General features: G+C 46.5%; 1 protein-coding gene and 1 non-coding gene across 2 annotated transcripts; both read left to right on the top strand.

The window, feature by feature from the left end:
* Window positions 1–354: 354 nt before the first annotated feature.
* On the top strand, window positions 355–12498 carry GAPDHS (glyceraldehyde-3-phosphate dehydrogenase, spermatogenic). The gene is made up of 10 exons (XM_056847529.1): window positions 355–466; window positions 1235–1331; window positions 2869–2975; window positions 6524–6614; window positions 7714–7832; window positions 8684–8765; window positions 9789–9940; window positions 10750–10912; window positions 11484–11581; window positions 12393–12498. Exons 1-10 carry the CDS (start codon window positions 438–440, stop codon window positions 12466–12468), a joined length of 1014 nt encoding a protein of 337 aa, XP_056703507.1. The 5' UTR covers window positions 355–437; the 3' UTR covers window positions 12469–12498.
* TRNAG-GCC (transfer RNA glycine (anticodon GCC)) lies at window positions 953–1024 on the top strand. The gene has a single exon. It is a non-coding gene; the product is annotated as a tRNA-Gly (tRNA).
* Window positions 12499–17348: the final 4850 nt, after the last annotated feature.

The following is a 17348-nucleotide window of genomic DNA, read 5'->3' as shown; positions in this document are numbered from 1 at the left end:
CTTCCCAGTGATCGTCCTGTCACTTTCTGGGTGCCCCTTTGAGTTATCAGTGGCACAGCCAGCTCATATGAATGATGCCATGTTCTTGTCAGAGCTGTATCGTGACACACAGCAGTGGCGCTACTGACAAAAACAAGGTATGGTGGTGGCACTGTGGCCTGTCAGAGGCAATCTGGTAGGTTGCATGTTGAAGGTCTCCTGGTTTAACATGAGGGCAGCAAAACCAGCTGGAGGAAATCTGCCCAAGCCAGGATTCTTACTCCTTCCTGACTTTTTCCAGGCTTGAGATCAGTGAAGGTTCTCCTCCAAAGATCTCTCCGGAGGAGGTACCTCCCCCAAAAGAGGAGGCTCAGGCAGAAGAACCTGAGGCAGTACCAGACCCGGACGAACCACCACCACCTCCTCCTCCACCACCGCCGCCACCGCCTCCCAAACGAATGGCTGAACTAGCAGTTGGAATCAATGGGTGAGAGCTTTTGTTTGAAGGGGGGGAGGCGGTATTTATGCCTCTTCATGATGTAATTGCTGCTCCTCAAAGGGCACTTGAGAAGAAAGGGTTCTTACTGAAGAAGTTGGAAAGAATCAAATGAATCACTTCCTTACTGTTTTTGTTTGTTCTGCACCCATGGCTTTCAGATTTTCCACCTTTGGGCAATACTTCTGGCATTGAAATGTTTGCTGTGGACACTGCTGTAGCCCCCCCCCCCTGGGGGGGCTGTTCTCGTGCACTAGTCTGGTTTACTGGGCAAGTCTTTGGGGCCTCACAGTCACATGTCTGACCTCAGCACATTCCACAACAGATGAAAATGACCATTTGTGGCTGCACATTTTATTAGAGAATCAGTGATGGGAAGCTGTCCTTCAGCAAAGCTTAAATACCATTATCTGTCTTCTCTATGAATCCCTGATGAAGCAACTTCTAGCATAGTTTTCAACATGCACTATTGAAATAGGGGCTGTGGCTCAGTGGTAGAGCATCTGCTTGCCATGCAGAAGGTCCCAGGTTCAATCCCCGGCATCTCCAGTTGAAAGGGACTAGGCAAGCAGGTGATGTGAAAAACCTCTGTCAGAGACCCTGGAGAGCCGCTGCTGGTTAGGCAGCTTCATGAAATGGGTTTCATCATGAAAAAAGTGTTGCGCTGGATGCAATTTTTGGCATGTCTCCCAGATCGCCTGTTGAGGTGGCTTTGGCTTGGTTGAAACGGGTTGAAGCTTACTTCTTTCTTTTCTGCAGCTTTGGACGCATCGGACGCTTGGTCCTCCGAGCCTGCATGGAGAAAGGGATCAAAGTGGTGGCTGTCAATGACCCTTTCATCGATGTCAACTACATGGTAAGGCTGAGCTGTGTGACTTCTACACTCCAAAGCCAGAGTGGTGTAGTGGTTAAGAGCAGCAGGCTCTAATCTGGAGAACTGGGTTCGATTTCCCGCTCTTCCACACGATGCCTGCTGTGTGACCTTGGGCTAGTCACAGTTCTCTCCAAACTCTCTCAGCTCCACCTACCTTACAAGGTGCCTGTTGTGGGGAGAAGAAGGGATTGTGATTGTAAGCCGCTTTGAGACTCCTTAAAGGTACCTTAAAGATAGAGAAAAGTGGGATATAAAAAACCAACTCTCCTTCCTCCCTCCCTCCCTCCCTCCCTCCCAAAGAAGAGGTAGTACTTGTTTTTCTGATACATGTCCTGTCCTATCTCAAGGCTCAGAGTGGCTTACAGCAGATTTCCATATATGTTTTGACTTCCAAAGGGCTTGTAGCCTACTTTTCTTACAAGGTTAAATGGTTAAATCAAGAGTGGGGAGAGATGGTGTCTGTGGAGCTCTGCCCAGGAGATCTAGATGGGTCTTCACACCTCAACTGCTGCAGTGGTTTCCCTCCCCAGCAGCAGTACTGGGTGCTGAGAGAATCCATCAGAAAATACGCGGCAGAGAGGGATGGGGTGGGTGGGACCCAAGCACAGATGTGGGAAAGCTATACTAAACTGAGCACACTCAAGAACAAATTTAGTGCCACATCTTTTGAACGTCCCACATTTTGGACTGAGCTGCGGCAAGCTTGAAATATATTCTGTTTCTTATGGGCTGTGTGCTGGAATTCAGACTTACCAGTTACGATTTGCTGACTACTCTTTGGCTGCACCATGTCACATGTCATTAGCCAGGGTTAGGAATGCCTGATCTTTTTTTAACTTCAATAGAAAAATGATATTGCAAACGAATGGTTAGTGAAGAGATTGTTAAGATTATAAATCTGAATGATGCTTTTGTGTTATGGTGGCGATTGCTTCATTTTGGTGCTGGCATACTTATTTCGAGTGTAAATGGGGGCAGGGAAGTAACAATTATTGTTTGAAGATTGTATTATATTCCGCGAAGGAAAACCCTGAATTTAAAAAAAGGAAAGCCTAACACTGAACACTGATAGTTTTTTGTGCTTCAGAGGTAAATTTTCTGGATGAGAATGTAGAACTGGGCCCTAATAGATCTGGAAATATGCATTTTCCCACCGGGATGTTACTGTCAAATGAGGAGCCCCTTACTCAGGATAGCCTAAGCATTGAATTTTCTAGCATAAAGTACAGACTATGTTCCTCAAAGTGGAACTGGACTCTGCTCCTCCCCTTTGCAGAATCACTGCTAGAGAAAAGCTAGTCTTATCAGCAATTTTCTATCTAGTGTAGCTGTCGGGGTCATGTCACCTGGCCCTTACCTTCCAGCAGGGTGTCCGTCAGACATACCCTGAGCATTACTGGGGTGAGGGAGGGCTGGGCTAGGCCTGTGCAGGGCTTCCATCCCTAGCCACATAATGCAGAAATGATGCCATCTGTCTAGCTTTCATGTAGCTTTGGCTGATTCCTGCCTTTTTCCTTAGGTATACATGTTCAAGTATGACTCTACCCATGGGCGCTTCAAAGGAGAGGTACATGCTGAAGGTGGCAAGCTAATAGTGAACGGGAATAAGATCTCAGTCTTTCAGTGGTGAGTGTCTGGGAGATGCTGTCTTGATGATCACTATCAAATATCAGTCTCTGGACTGCTTTCAGCTTTAGTTGTGTTTAGTTGTGGCACAAAAACGGCACCAGAAACTTGCATGCGCTCCTTTGAGGTACTGTGCATCACTTTACATTTTTACCAAACCATCCATAGACAAGCTGGTCCTATTTGCTTGTGCATTTCTAAAATATTTTCCACCATTCAGCAACAGTGTTAGAATGAAGCAGGGGCGATCAAGTGTGATGTAGTAGGTAGATGACTGGATCAAGGATGGGGAGACCCATGTTCAAATTCCTGTTTAGCCACGAAGGTGAACAGAAGAAAAGCCCTGCTGGATCAGACCAAGGTCCATCAAATCCATCAGTCTGTTCACACAGTGGCCAACCAGGTGCCTCTAGGAAGCCCCCAAACAAGATGACTGCAGCAGCATCCTGCCTTTGTTCAACAGCACCTAATCTATTAGGCATGCTCCTCTGATCCTGGAGATAATAGGTATTCATGATGACTAGTATTCTTTTTGACTAATAGCCATGGATAGCCCTATTGTCTATTAACATGTCTGCTCCGCCTCTTAAACCCTTCCAAGTTGGCAGCCATCACCACATCCTGGGGCAGCATGAAACCCATTCTCCTCCTTAGAACAGCCTTTGGCATTTCTTAACGTAATGCCTATAATGCATTTCTTCAGTTAGGACTGCAAGTTCATCTCCCCCACCCAAGAAATGTAGGATTGAATTCCAGAACCTGAGTTTTAGAATTCTTAGCACTCTCAGTAGGCCAACTGCTACCATGTAAGCTCAGATTTGCAAAGTAAGCCTTCCAGCTTTTTCACAACAGCTGTTGTTTTTTCCTTCATTGTTTAAGCAGTATGGCCATACCCAAACCTTTCTAGAGAGAAATTTGAGTAATCTTCGGTTGGGGTGTGTGTGTCAGAATGGTGGGGGGAATCATGATTATGCCAGTCTGCTCATGCATGCTGCTATCCTTCTTCTCTCCCCACACTCCATGCCTAAGGTTTGGGCATGACCACATTTCCCTTAAACTTTGAAAGAAAATTAATAGCAAAAAGGAGGGGGGGGAAGCTCAACCAAGGATGTACAGGGAGCCTTAAAAGTCGAGCTAGAAAGGATAAACTATAACAAATTATTTATATTTATTACAAGGTGTACACTGTACATTTGTTAAAAACGCAAGGCCAGGAATGCAGGCTACATATAAAAATCAGTTACACAAATCTCATACACAGTTGATACTCATTCACTATAAATGACCAGATAATTCACAGTGGGTAGCCGTGTTAGTCTGTCTGCAGTAGTAGAAAAGGGCAAGAGAAAGCTCATACCCTACCAGAAAATATTTTTGTTAGTCTTTAAGGTGCTAGTGGACTCTTGCCCTTTTCTACTACTATAAATGACCAGCTCAACCTTTGAGGCTCCCTGGAAAATTAACAGCAGCCATGAAGAAACTGGAAGGAATCACTTTGCAAATATGAGCTTACCTGGCAGCAGCTGTCCTGCTGGCAATGCTAGCCATTGGGGTTCAGTCCTCAGTAGAGTGCATCAGATAGCGCCTATTCAGTCTCCCAGCTGTGTGGATCGCCCTCACTGACATAGTCCTTGGCTACACCATCTTGCCCTCGGTTGGAAGCCGATACAAGTAGAGTATCTATTATTATTATTTATTACATTTCTACCCTGCTCTCCCCAACCTGAAGGTCGGGCTCAGAGCGGCTTACACAGTCTAAAAACACAACAAAACAATAACCCGTTAAAATAGTTTAAGATAATTTAAAATAGCCCAGTAATGCCTCTCAATGGCGCCAAAACCTGAGACATACATTTGTATAAATTAAGCTAACCACACCCTAAGGTGGTCTTGAAGGGATGGTGCTCAGCAGTGGGAAAGGGAGGGAAAGGACTAGGGCGGCCAGTAATTATAATGAGAACCATATCCAGACATCCCATATCCAGACTGATCTGAAAACTGGACCCTGTGAGCCAGCATGCAGGCATAGCTATGCTGCCTGCTTTCAATGTTTCCTCTCATCTAAAAAAATAAAATACAGTGGACACTGCATCATAGGCGGAGACCGAAAGCCTGCCGTTGTTAGTTTATTTGTTGCTCTTGTTTAACAGCTGATACAGGTATTCTGGTGAGATAGTTACACCTTTGCTTTCTGATGGCTCAATGTACACAAAATTATATTTAAAAATATTGTTTAAGATTACATTCAGTCTGTGTGAATAAAGTGTATATAAAACATAAATGAAATTGGGTCCCATCCCCAAGATATCTCATTATGTATATGCAAAAAGTAAGGCTGTAAGGCTGCCTCTGAGCAAGTACAAAGGGCAGAGCTTCCAGTTAACTTTAACTCACCCCTTGTTTGCGTGTCCTTAGCATGTAAGAGGAGTCTTCTGCGTGTGGGTGGGATTTCAGACACAGTCTGCTTTCTTAAACAGGAAAGAAGCTTTATTACTGAACATTCATCTAGGGCCACATATGTGGAAAGTAGCTATCATAGTAGGAGAATACAGAGCTAAGGAAATAGAAGGAAAACAGTAATCTAAGTTGCACTACCAGACAGTTACTTTAGATGGAGCAAATACATTTCCAGCCGCCCTCCTATGTTTTTATAGAGGACAAGCCACCCCCCCCCCCACTGCATCTGTATGAAGTGTTTGAACTCAGAATAAAGGAAGATTCCACCTTTTAAAACTTCTGACTGCTTAAGTGAAAACCTCCCCCCCCCTCCCCATTCCAGAATTAAGGACCTGCTCCTTGTGGGAGATGCTCAGCTCTCTGCCAATGAGACCATCTGGCACATAGCCCTCATGGCTCTTCCCCTCCCCCCCATCAAGTTTTATGACGCCCATCTATCCGATCCCTTTGGCAGGCAGGCCCAAATGGTGTGGTTTTCCCGCTGAGCCCAAGTTCCTGTTTTTCTCACTCTCCCCTTTTGGGAAAATAATTTCTTGCCATGGGTTCAGAGACCCGATCATAACACCTGGGGCACGGGGCAAGCTGCAGTAGGTGCTGTTGATGGAGGAAACGGATAGAATCGGTTTTGGTGGGGAGCAGCCACATGTAAGATTAGTAGAAAAGAGCAAGAGTCCAGTAGCACCTTGAAGACTAACAACATTTCTGGAAGGGTATGGGTTCTCGTGAGCCACAGCTCACTTCTTCAATAGCACCTTCATCCCCTGCCAGAAATGTTGTTAGTCTTTAAGGTGCTACTGGCTCTTTTCTGCTGAAATTGACAGACTAACGCAGCTACCCATTGTGATCTATCTACATGTAAGATTGCAAGGCCTACTTCCAGCTTTATTGTCCAGTCCCTAATGGTGATATTCTGTCTGGACTACAAAGAGCCCCGTTAGTTCTGAAAATGGCAACATGTGTATATATGTGTATATATATATTGCAATTCCAGGTTAACTCATGGTGTGTGGGCGCACAGCCAATTATCTGGGTCCAAGCAGTGACCAGGTGACGAGCCTGTGGATAATGGTGTGCATTTTTGTGTTTTACAGCATGAAACCAAACGAGATTCCTTGGGGTGAGGCAGGAGCACTGTACGTAGTAGAATCAACTGGCGTCTTCCTCACTGTTGATAAAGCCTCGGTAAGTTTATGGCGGTGCCTGTGGGCTCACTTGCTCAGAAATGCAAAGCGAACTGGAGTGTTCTTCATGGAGATGTGCTGGGCTCCCAAATAGATGCTTTGCTTTTGCATCTGTTGACACAAATCTCGGCTACCTGCGGGGAGCAGCCTTCTTGGTGAGCCAGCGTGGTGTAGTGGTTAAGAGCGGCGGGCTCTAATCTGGAGAACCAGGTTTGATTCCCCACTCCTACGCATGAAGCCTGCTGGGTGACCTTGGGCTAGTCACAGTAGTTCTCTCAGAACTCTCTCTGCCTCATCTACCTCACAAGGTGCCTGTTTTTTTTGCGGGGGAATTAATTATAAGCCACTTTGAGACGCCTTAAAGTAGAGAAATGTGGGGTATAAAGACTAACTCTTCTTTAATCTGGCATGGTTTATTGTTTTTCTAACTAGAATTCTATGGTCCCCCAGTAGGATTGACAAAAACGAATATGTAATCATGATCTCTGAAGACCTAATCAGGATGTGTTAATTGATCTTTGGGATACTGCTTCCTCCTCTTCTTCCTCCCCTTCTCCCTCTTTTTTCTCTTCTTCTCTTCCTCTACCATCTTCATGCATCGCACTGTACAGTATCTTGTGCAACCAAAAAATAAAAATAAAAAAAAATTCAAAAACTAAGAGCTAGCTTTTAGGTGGAAAAATCTCCTTCCCTCTGTTTGGACCACTCTTGCCTAGAGTGGAGGGGTTGTGCCTCCTACCTGGCTTCTTTTTGTCTGCCTCCCTCTTGTTTTGTGGGTCTTCTGCTATTACCCTCTACGACCAAATTTACCCTATTAAATGAGCGCCCCTATTTTAATCTGGCATAATGAGGGAGTCATCATTAGAGCACCATTTTAGTTCATTTGAACTTTAAGGTTTTTATAGTGATATATATATATGTTTTATGATTTGTTTTTAACGTATCAATTATTGTATTACAGTTGCTGTTAGCTGCCCTGAGCCTGGCTTGTTCCAGGAAAGGTTTATTAGAAACCTAATAAAATAAAAACATAAGATTGCTGTCTTAGCCCTCCATGCCTAATGTTTTCTGAATCATGATTGACTACCCTCTTCCTACAGGCTCATCTCCACGGTGGGGCCAGACGAGTAGTGGTGAGTGCCCCATCCCCTGATGCACCTATGTTGGTGATGGGCGTCAATCACGACAAGTATGATCCCTCAAGCATGAATATTGTGAGGTGAGAGGAAATGACTCGGTCTTGTAATGTCACTTCAGGGTTAAGGGGTTTGGAGAAAGGCACGCTTGGACAGGAAGATGGAACAGAGCTCGGATAGCCTGCCAGCTCAGCTTCCTGGGTGTTTGGATCCTTAGATGGTAAACAATCAGAAGTTTATAGTTTTAAAAATCCCCCGTTTGCAGACTCTAATCTGGAGAACTGGGTTCGATTCCCTACTTCTCCATGTAAAGCCTGCTGGGTGACCCTGGGCCAGTCACAGTTCTCTCCAAACTCTCTCAACTCCTACCTACCTCACAAGGTGCTTGTTGTGGGGAGAGGAAGGGAAGGCGATTGTAAACCGCTTTGAGACTCCTTAAAGGTAGAGAAAAGCAGGGTATAAAAACTATTCTTCTTGGTAGGAGGCTCCATATCACTGCCTTCTAGATAGGTACTTGGCCATGAAGCTTCAGGTTTGGGATGGGGGGCTATAAGGAATTGCCTAAAGAGGATAAACAGCTTGGAAATTCCTTTTGGGTTGTAAAGTCTCCAGGCCTTGAAGACTTGCTTCCCCTCTTAAACTAACATTTGACTGTCTTGAACATTCCGTGCCTCCTAAGCATGCTCAGCCCTCCTCAGGCCTCTTCTTTGTCTCCTTTTCCCTTCGGCTAAATTTGAAAGTCTACCACTATAAGTGGTGAGTCCTCTGTTACATAGAAGTTCCTGCTTCTCTGTGTGGGTGGGCTGGTTTTGCTGCTCTGGCGATAGGCACAAGCCCCCGTATCCTTTACAGTTTGGCAAAGATGACACAGCAGAGGTTTTGAGCAAATTGGTTGGGTGGCAAGTCAGCTTGATGTCTTCTGCTTGCCTTCTAGCAATGCCTCCTGCACCACCAACTGCTTGGCACCATTGGCCAAAGTCATTCACGACAACTTTGGCATTGTGGAGGGCCTCATGGTAAGACTGACACATTCCCTATAAGAGCAGAACTGGCCTCCAAGCGCAGATTCCTCTCCTTTTTGGCAAGCTCTTGTTCCTTTATTCCCCTGGTTTTTATAAATCTAGAAGAAACTGGAAACTTCTCTCAGCGACAGGGTTGCCAACCTCCAGGTACTAGCTGGAGATCTCCTGCTATTACAACTGATCTCCAGCCGATAGACATCAGTTTCCCTGGAGAAAATAGACGCTTTGTCAGTTGGACTCTTATGGCATTGAAGTCCCTCTCCTCCACAAACCCTTCCCTCCTCAGGCTCTGCTCCAAAAATCTCCAGGTATTTCCCAACAGGGAGCTGGCAACCCTAGCATAGGGCATGTTTTGTGCCGTTTTTAATCCCAAATAGGCACGTTTAGCGAACTGTTGAACATTTTTAGTTTTAACTATTGTTACTGCTGCCCTTCAGCTCTTAAATAGCTTCATTTTTAATTTGGGAACTTAGCACTAGAGAGTTGAATCTGGTATACACCTGTCATATGGTCATGTATGGACTCCATTGCTCAATGTGGTGTTTAAGTTTCATAAATATCCTGTGGCTTTTTTTCTTTGTTTTTAACACCAACTGCTAAAAGATGTGAAAAGGCACCACATGAACTAGCTTCGCCCTCAGCTCCGCCTTCAAGGATCATAGAATCATAGAGTTAGAAGGGACCAAGGTCATCTAGTCCAACTCCCTCCATAATGCAGGAAATTCACAAATACCTCCCCCCTCCCCCCCCCAGTGGTCCCTACTTCATGCCCAGAAGATGGGAAAAAAAACCCTCCAGGATCTCTGGCCAATCTGGATTGTTGAAGACATATCCTTGTCACCATTGATGGCTGGTGTTTCATAAGAGCAGCACAGGATCTTGTAAGACTCATAGACGTAAAAGGAACCCTTCATATTCCCAGGCAAATCTATTCAGTCAGCTAGTCGATGCCAGAAGCTGCTTCTGCAAATGTGTCCTTTTTAATTCTCCTACAAACTGGCATCTCTGTGTTTGCAGACCACCGTTCATGCCTACACTGCCACTCAGAAGACTGTGGATGGTCCTTCTGCCAAGGCTTGGCGTGATGGCAGGGGCGCCCACCAGAACATCATTCCCGCCTCCACTGGTGCTGCCAAAGCCGTGGGCAAGGTCATCCCTGAGCTGAATGGGTATGGAGTGTACTTTTCTCCTTGGGATTCCAGTTTGGAAAAGCATAGTGTCTCTGTAGGGATCCTGTCTGTGAGGCCCCTGGAAAAGGCCCCTCGCTAGGAGCCAGATCTTGCTAATGGCCTGTAGTGCTTCGGTTAAATTGTGGAACTCCCTGCCCCAGGATGTGGGGACAGCTGCCACCTTGGAAGGCTTTAAGAGGGGAGTGGACATGTTCATGGAGGATAGGGCTATCCATGGCTACTAGTCAAAATGAATACTAGTCATGATGCATACCTATTCTCCAGGATCAGAGGAGCATGCCTACTCTAATATTAGGTGCTTTGGAACATAGGCAGGATAATGCTGCTGCAGTTGTTTTGTTTGTGGGCTTCCTAGAGGCATCTGGTTGGCCACTGTGTGAACAGATGGCTGGACTTGCTGGACCTTGGTCTGATCCAGCATGGCCTTTATGTTCTTATGAAGCACTTCACTGCCCAGGATTCTGCTTGCAGAGTCTATTGCTCGAGGTCTGTGAATTAAACCCATCCAGGCATTTCCTCCCTAACAAGTCTGCCTTCCTGAAAAGGGCTGAACACTCAAGAGAGCTGATAGTACTGAATGAAGTAACTTGTTTGTGCCTTAGAGCAGTAGGACGTTCACAGCACTTGAGGCCTGATATCCAGGTTTTGAGTGGAATTCTCCCAAGTGTTGCGTGGCTTGCAGCTTAGGTGTTGTGAAGAAAGCGTCTTTAAAAAGATGTATGTCGTCGGCTCCCAGCAAGCCTGTCCTTTCTGCTTTTATTCTCAATGTCTCAATTCCTCTCCAACAGGAAGCTCACTGGCATGGCCTTCCGTGTGCCGGTGTGTGATGTCTCGGTGGTTGACCTGACCTGCCGCCTCGCCAGGCCAGCCACCTATGCCCAGATCAAAGATGCTGTCAAGAAGGCATCAAAAGGGCCCATGGCTGGGATCCTGGGATACACAGAAGATGAGGTAAACAGCACTAGTGTCTTGGAAGAGCTCCTCCGAGTATCACATGCCATGGAGGGTGATAAACCAGATTACCAGATCGGGCTGCCAACTTCCAGGTGAAGCCTAGAGTTCTGCTGGGATGACCATTGATCTCGAGACTCTGGTTCTCCCAGAGGAAATGGCTGCTTCAGAGAGTTGACTCACCAGGGTGTCCACCTGTTATGAGGTGGCATTAAGGTATCTCTCACTAAGAGCTCCAGCCAGCGTGGTGTAGTGGTTAACAGCGGTGGTTTGGAGAGGTGGACTCTAATCTGGTGAACCAGGTTGGTCTCCCCACTCCTCCACATGAAGCCAGCTGGGTGACCTTGGGCTAGTCACAGCTCTCTTAGAGCTCTCTCAGCCCCACCTACCTCACAGGGTGTCTGATGTGGGGACAGGAAGAGAAGGTGATTATAAGCCTTAAGTGGTTGAGAAAGTTGGCATATAAAAACCAACTCCTCTTCTTCTTCTTAATATGGGTTGCTTAATCAGGTGCCGGTTCCTTATCTTCCATGGCATGTCACAAATTCTCACCCCTTTGTTTTTTGTGCAGGTGGTTTCGACTGATTTCATTGGTGACAACCGTTCCTCTATCTTTGATGCTGGAGCTGGGATCTCTCTCAATGATAACTTTGTGAAGCTCATCTCCTGGTAAGATCTAGCATGGGGGTTCCACTTTGTGCTTCCTGAGTCCAGTTCTACAACCAGTGTGCAGCGTGATGTCTACGATGCATCAAATGGCCATAGGGAATGTGGCTAAACGCAAGGGGACTTACATAACTAGGCATTTCATCATTTAAGGTTGGGAATCCCAGGTTCTCTGATCCAGATCTCCAAGGGGCTTCAGCCCCTTCCCTGTGAGGAAAAGCTGAAGAGTCTTGAAGTTCTTTGTTTAGAAAAAAAGATGAAGGGGGGACATAATAGAGGTTTTTAAAATTATAGTACACAGGGTGGAGAAAGTGGATAGAGAGAGCTTTTCCCCCTTTCCCATAATACTAGAGCTCAGGGGCTGCCAATGAAGTTGATGGGCAGACAAAAAGGAAATACTTCTCTACTCAAGGAGTGATTTAATTGTGGAATTTGCTGCTAGGGATCCTGTGGTGGCCACAGGCATAGATTCTTTAAAAGGGGGTTAGAGGGCTTCATGGAGGAGAGGTCCATCAACAGCCATGGTGAGTAAAGGGAACCTCCATTGTCAGAGGCAGTAAATCTCTGAGACCCAGCACCAAGAGGCAACATCATGGGAGGGCCACGGCCTCTCTATGCCACATGTGTTGGTGGCCCTCCAGGGAAGTTGTGCATAAAACAGGATGCTGGACTAGACGGAACCCTGGTCTGAATCCCAGAGGGCTGCTATTAAGTGCTTTCCCTGTTGGGCGCTGCCCAGAACAACCGATTTGCAGAATTTGTCCTTTTGGGACACACAAGAGCAGCCTGATGTTTCTTGCTTCTGTTCCTCCAGGTACGATAATGAATATGGCTACAGCTGCCGTGTAGCAGATCTCCTTAAGCACATGTTCAGCAAGGAGAACAACTGAGCACTGCCCACCCGCTCCATTCCAGGCTGTCAGACAAGAGTGGCCTCACGTCCCCGTTTAGTCCATAGGTTTGATCTCCCGGCCAGTTCTTTGCTTCCACCACAGAACCCAGAACACCGCACCTTTTTTTCGTGTGTGTCACTGTAAAGCTTTGTGTGCGTCCCTGTGAATGTGAGTCCTGCTTTCCAGAGCAGCTTGCGCAAGCCTCAAAACCGTAGCGAAGACAACTTGCACCAAATTTCCCTTGGAAAAGGAGGAGGAGGAGGGTTTGGCCTCTAGGGTTAAGCATTGGTTTGTGTGGCTGTAGTCTCCTTGAGATCTCGCAAGTGTTAAAATAAAACCACCGAAGATTATGCGAGCCCCCAGCGTGTTTTGTCGCTCACCTGCTCTGCTCAGGCATTGCTGCTGAAGTTCTTTCCACTACTCAATGCCAGTGGTGTGTGCCTGTTCCCTTTTCTGGCCTAGAGCATCCCTGACAAGTGCTTGTCTAGCCTCTGCTTAAAGACTGCCAGTGAGGGGGAGCTCACCACCTCCCTAGGGAGCTGATTCCACTGTCGAACAACTCTTACTGTAAAAATGTTTCCCCTAATATCCAGCCAGTTCCTTTCTGCCTGCAATTTAAACCCATTATTGCGAGTCCTATCCTCTGCTGCCAGCAGGAATAGCTCTCTGCCCTCCTCTAAGTGACAGCCCTTTCAAATATGTAAAGCGAGCAATCATGTCCCCCATCAACCTCCTTTTCTCCGGACTCAACATTCCCAACTCCCTCAGCCTTTCCTCGTAGGACTTGGTCTCCAGGCCCCTGATCATCCTCGTTGCTCTCCTCTGCACCCTCTCCATTCTGTCCATGTTCTTTTTGAAGTGAGGCCTCCAGAACTGCACACAGTACTCCAGGTGTGGCCAGATCTGCATTGCCTGGTTTTCTGGCAAGCTTTGGCTCAGAAGAGCCAAGACTGTTTCGGAAGGTAGTGGTGAATAAGCTGAAGGTGGGCAGCTGCCCTTGCTTGCTTGGAGATAGCTTGGACTGATCGGTATAATGTCTTGTTTCTTATGCATGTCTTCCTGTAGCAACTATGCATCAAAAAACATAACCCTCCCCCACCCCGGTCAAAAGGTGTGCATCTTCCAAAAGAGAGCTATACCAAAAAAGACAGTGAATAATCAGGCTGCATATATTTGGAACTTCATGTACACAGCTATTGCTCCCAGCAAGCATATGGGAGGTTGGTTTGCCCTCAATCCCAGCCTGCGAGCTTCCACAAGCAACCTCTCTCATTATACCAGAATGGGGGGTCATTGCTGAAGCTGGAGGGTGACAGATTCAAAAGAGTTAAAAGGAAGTATTTCTTCACACAACTCATAGTTAAATAGTGGAACTCCCTGGCCCAGGATGTGGTGATGGCTGCCAACTTGGAAGGCTTTAAGAGGGGAGTTGTCATGTTCATGGAGGAGAGGGCTATTCATGGCTACTAGTCAAAATGAATACTAGTCATGATGCACATCTATTCTCTCCAGGATCAGAGCAGCAGGCCCATTATAATAGGTGCCATGGAACACCGGGAGGATGCTACTGCAGTCATCTTGTTTGTGGGCTTCCTAGAGGCACCTGGTTGGCCACTCTGAACACACTGCTGGTCTTGATGGGCTTTGGTCTGACCCAGCATGGCTCTTCTTATGTTCTTAGCCTAAGCAGAGTGTCAGACTAGATGAATTCTTGGTCTGTGTTTGCAGGCATGGCTTGATCAACCCCATTTCCCCCCACACTTCCTAGAGAGATTTCCCTGCAGATATGTTGCCACGCTGTGCTGGAAATCTTTTATCCTGCACAGAAGCTATCAGAGGCCTCTGCTAAGTAATTGTGTTCCTTTTCAGTCTCTTTAGAGCACTGGTTCCCAACCAGGGGTCCATGGACCCCCAGGGGTCCGCGAGAACTAAATTAAGGTCTGCGAAACAAAGTTATAAACCCATAAAAATTAATATTTTCAATTAAAAGTTCTCTATTATAATATATATATATTTAAATATAATTCTAAGTTTAATGTTTAACTAACAGTTATGATTAAAGTTTATTTTCAAATTCCCGGAATTTTTATTTTGAACCTTGGGGTCTCTGCACCGAACAAAAAAGTCCTAGTGGTCCCTGGTCAAAAAAAGGTTGGGAACCACTGCTTTAGAGGCTTCAGGTGAATCTGGCCTAACCTCCAGAGATCGCATCTCTCAACAGAGCTATTCAGTGGCTGCTGAGAGCTTTCCTTAAAGCGCAGTCATTTCTGAGACAGAAAGCCTTCAGTTCTGAACTTGGCAAAGGACAACATTTGCCCTTGCAAACGTCTCAACAGTACCCATTGTCCAGCCTTCCTATCTCTCTGTGAGTTGGCTGATCTGCCAAAGAGTCCTTGCCTCCAACAGAAGGTGGAATGTTTTGTGAACACTCCAGAATCTGTAGCCTTTAAATGCTGCTCACGCGGTCTAATGTGTGGGTTTTGCCATAAATGTCACCCCCAAGATCTACAGTAGAACTTGCTGGGCCCAAACCAAAATGTGAGATGGCAGAGAGGGTGAAAGGGCTCTGATTTGTCTTACGGCTTTCCAGCGTACTGTAACTAGCCCTTCAGAAAATGTAGCTCTGTGACTGTTCTCTGAGAAAAGCAGACTCAAGGGACTTCCACATGGGAGCAGTTAAGAGTATAATAATTCAGAAATCAACACAGAGGCAAGGTAGCATAGTGACATCGGTTCTGGTTAGGGCTGCCAGCTCTGGATTGGGAAGTACCTGGAGTTGGGTTTGGAGCCTAAGAGGGTGAGGTATGGGGAGGGACTTCAGGGGGTATAGTACCATAGAGTCCACCTTCCAAAGCAGCCATTTTCTCCAGGTGAACTGACCTCTGTTGCTTGGAGATCAGATGTAATAGCGGGAGATCTCCACAGATACCTGAAGAAGTGAGCTGAGGCTCACGAAACCTCATGCCCTGCCAGAAACTTTGTTAGTCTTTAAGGTGCCACTGGACTTTTGCTCTTTTCTGTAACCTGGAGGTTGGGAATCTTAGTTCTGGTGACCTGGCAATCCAGCGTTCCCAGAGGTGTTGCACTGGCCAGTAGAAGGGGCAAATGGTCTGCTATGTCTCATTCTTGTGTGAGTTGAGTGCTACTATTTACACCCCAGGATGGAGCGTGGCTCGTTTGCTGAACAAGGCTTCTGCGGACCAGAACCTTTGGCTGTAACCCTAAGAGATTTACAGAGCAATCCTATGCAAAGTTACTCCAGCCTAAACTTGTTCATCATTCAATTGCTCTAGCCCCCCAAGTCCCATTCCGGGATGTATCTGAATCTTTTAAGGATGCCCAAGGACTCCTTTTTAATGCTTACTGTTGCAGATCTCCTGGGCTTCAGCTTCAACGTTGAATGAAACTTTTCCACCCTGGTGAGACCATGAGGTCTGTTTGGTCGTGATAAGTAATCCATTGTCTTATTCAAGGTCATTCTGCCCCATGCGGGACGAGAGGAGTATGATGGTGGTGCCTGATCTACTTAAAAGATCACGTCAGCAGGATGAGATCCTTCCGCAGAGAGGAATAAACAGCACTGGCCTGAATTGGAGCAGATGATTCATGAGCTGAGCGTGGGGTTTGTGATTGGTGCGCACGAGTGTAGAGAGAATCACCTGATGCGCCATTATTGACTGGGCTCCATCCTGGCTTGGTTTGAGAAGCAGATTAGTAGATTAGCAACCTTGTAGACCACATTCTTCTAGCCTGTTCATCATCAAAGGCCCCTTTCCGCTGGGTGTCAGGTAGAAAGGCAGTTCAAGTCCTTGACAGATGTAGCTGTAGTGCTCTAGAAGACTCAGTCTCAGGATGTGTGCTTCAAGTCCTTTGGAAAGTAACAAAGAAGAAGAGTTGGTTTTTATATTTTGACTTCTCTACCTTTTAAGGATAATTACAATCCCCTTCCTCTACCCCCAACAGACACCTTGTAAGGTAGGTGGGGCTGAGAATTCAGAGAGAACTGTGACTGGCCCAAGGTCACCCAGCTGGCTTCACACGGGGGAGCAGGGAAACCAACCCGATTCACCAGATTAGAGTCCACTGCTCATGGAGGAGTGGGGAATTAACCCCCCCCCCAGTTCTCCAGATAGAGTCCACCACTCCTAACCACTACACCATGCTGGCTCTCAAGAAAGCATATCTGAGCATATGCGGAGCGCTTTTCTGTCGCAGGTCTGATTCAGGATCAGGTAGTTTTATATGCAACGATAGCTTCAGCTATTGTCATACGTTGAGTGTTTTGCTGCCTCAGTGTGTAGAATTGTGCTAGAGCAGGGCCCTCCCTTACACGTGGTGCTGATTGCTTAATTGTGTCTCCTGCCTCAGATCAGCCGCTAACAGGCAAAATGCTTTGACCGACCTCTATCCCTGACATTCATAGAAGCCCTAGTTCTCAAGTTGTAAAACCTGTGCCTGGTTTGTACCACTCCGGACTGTAGGTGGTGACTCATCATGGAATGTTCCTTCACACCAGTCCCCGCCACCCACCCACCCCACCAGCCTCCCACCCCACCAGCCTCCCAATATATAGGGAACTGTCAGAGAGCCGAGTCCAGCCCGGCTTTCTCTCTGTCATGCTAGTTTTCTCTGTGATTCTATGGAGAGTATGAGCTCCCACTTGAACTCAGATGTTGTACAGCCCAACACAGATTTACCTTCTCTGAAGACATCAATCACCCAAACAGTCGGAGCTGGCTTGGTTTGATTAGATTTCTAATACAGATACCAAAAACCTTTAATGGCATAAAATATGCACGTGAGACAATAAAATTATTGCACACGCCAAACTATTACAGTTCTAGAACGGCCCTCTGAGTTTTATCAAAACGCGCTTT

The sequence above is a fragment of the Euleptes europaea genome, chromosome 3 (assembly GCF_029931775.1).
Source record: "Euleptes europaea isolate rEulEur1 chromosome 3, rEulEur1.hap1, whole genome shotgun sequence".
NCBI lineage: Eukaryota > Metazoa > Chordata > Lepidosauria > Squamata > Sphaerodactylidae > Euleptes > Euleptes europaea.
This window is presented reverse-complemented; position numbering and strand designations above follow the sequence as displayed.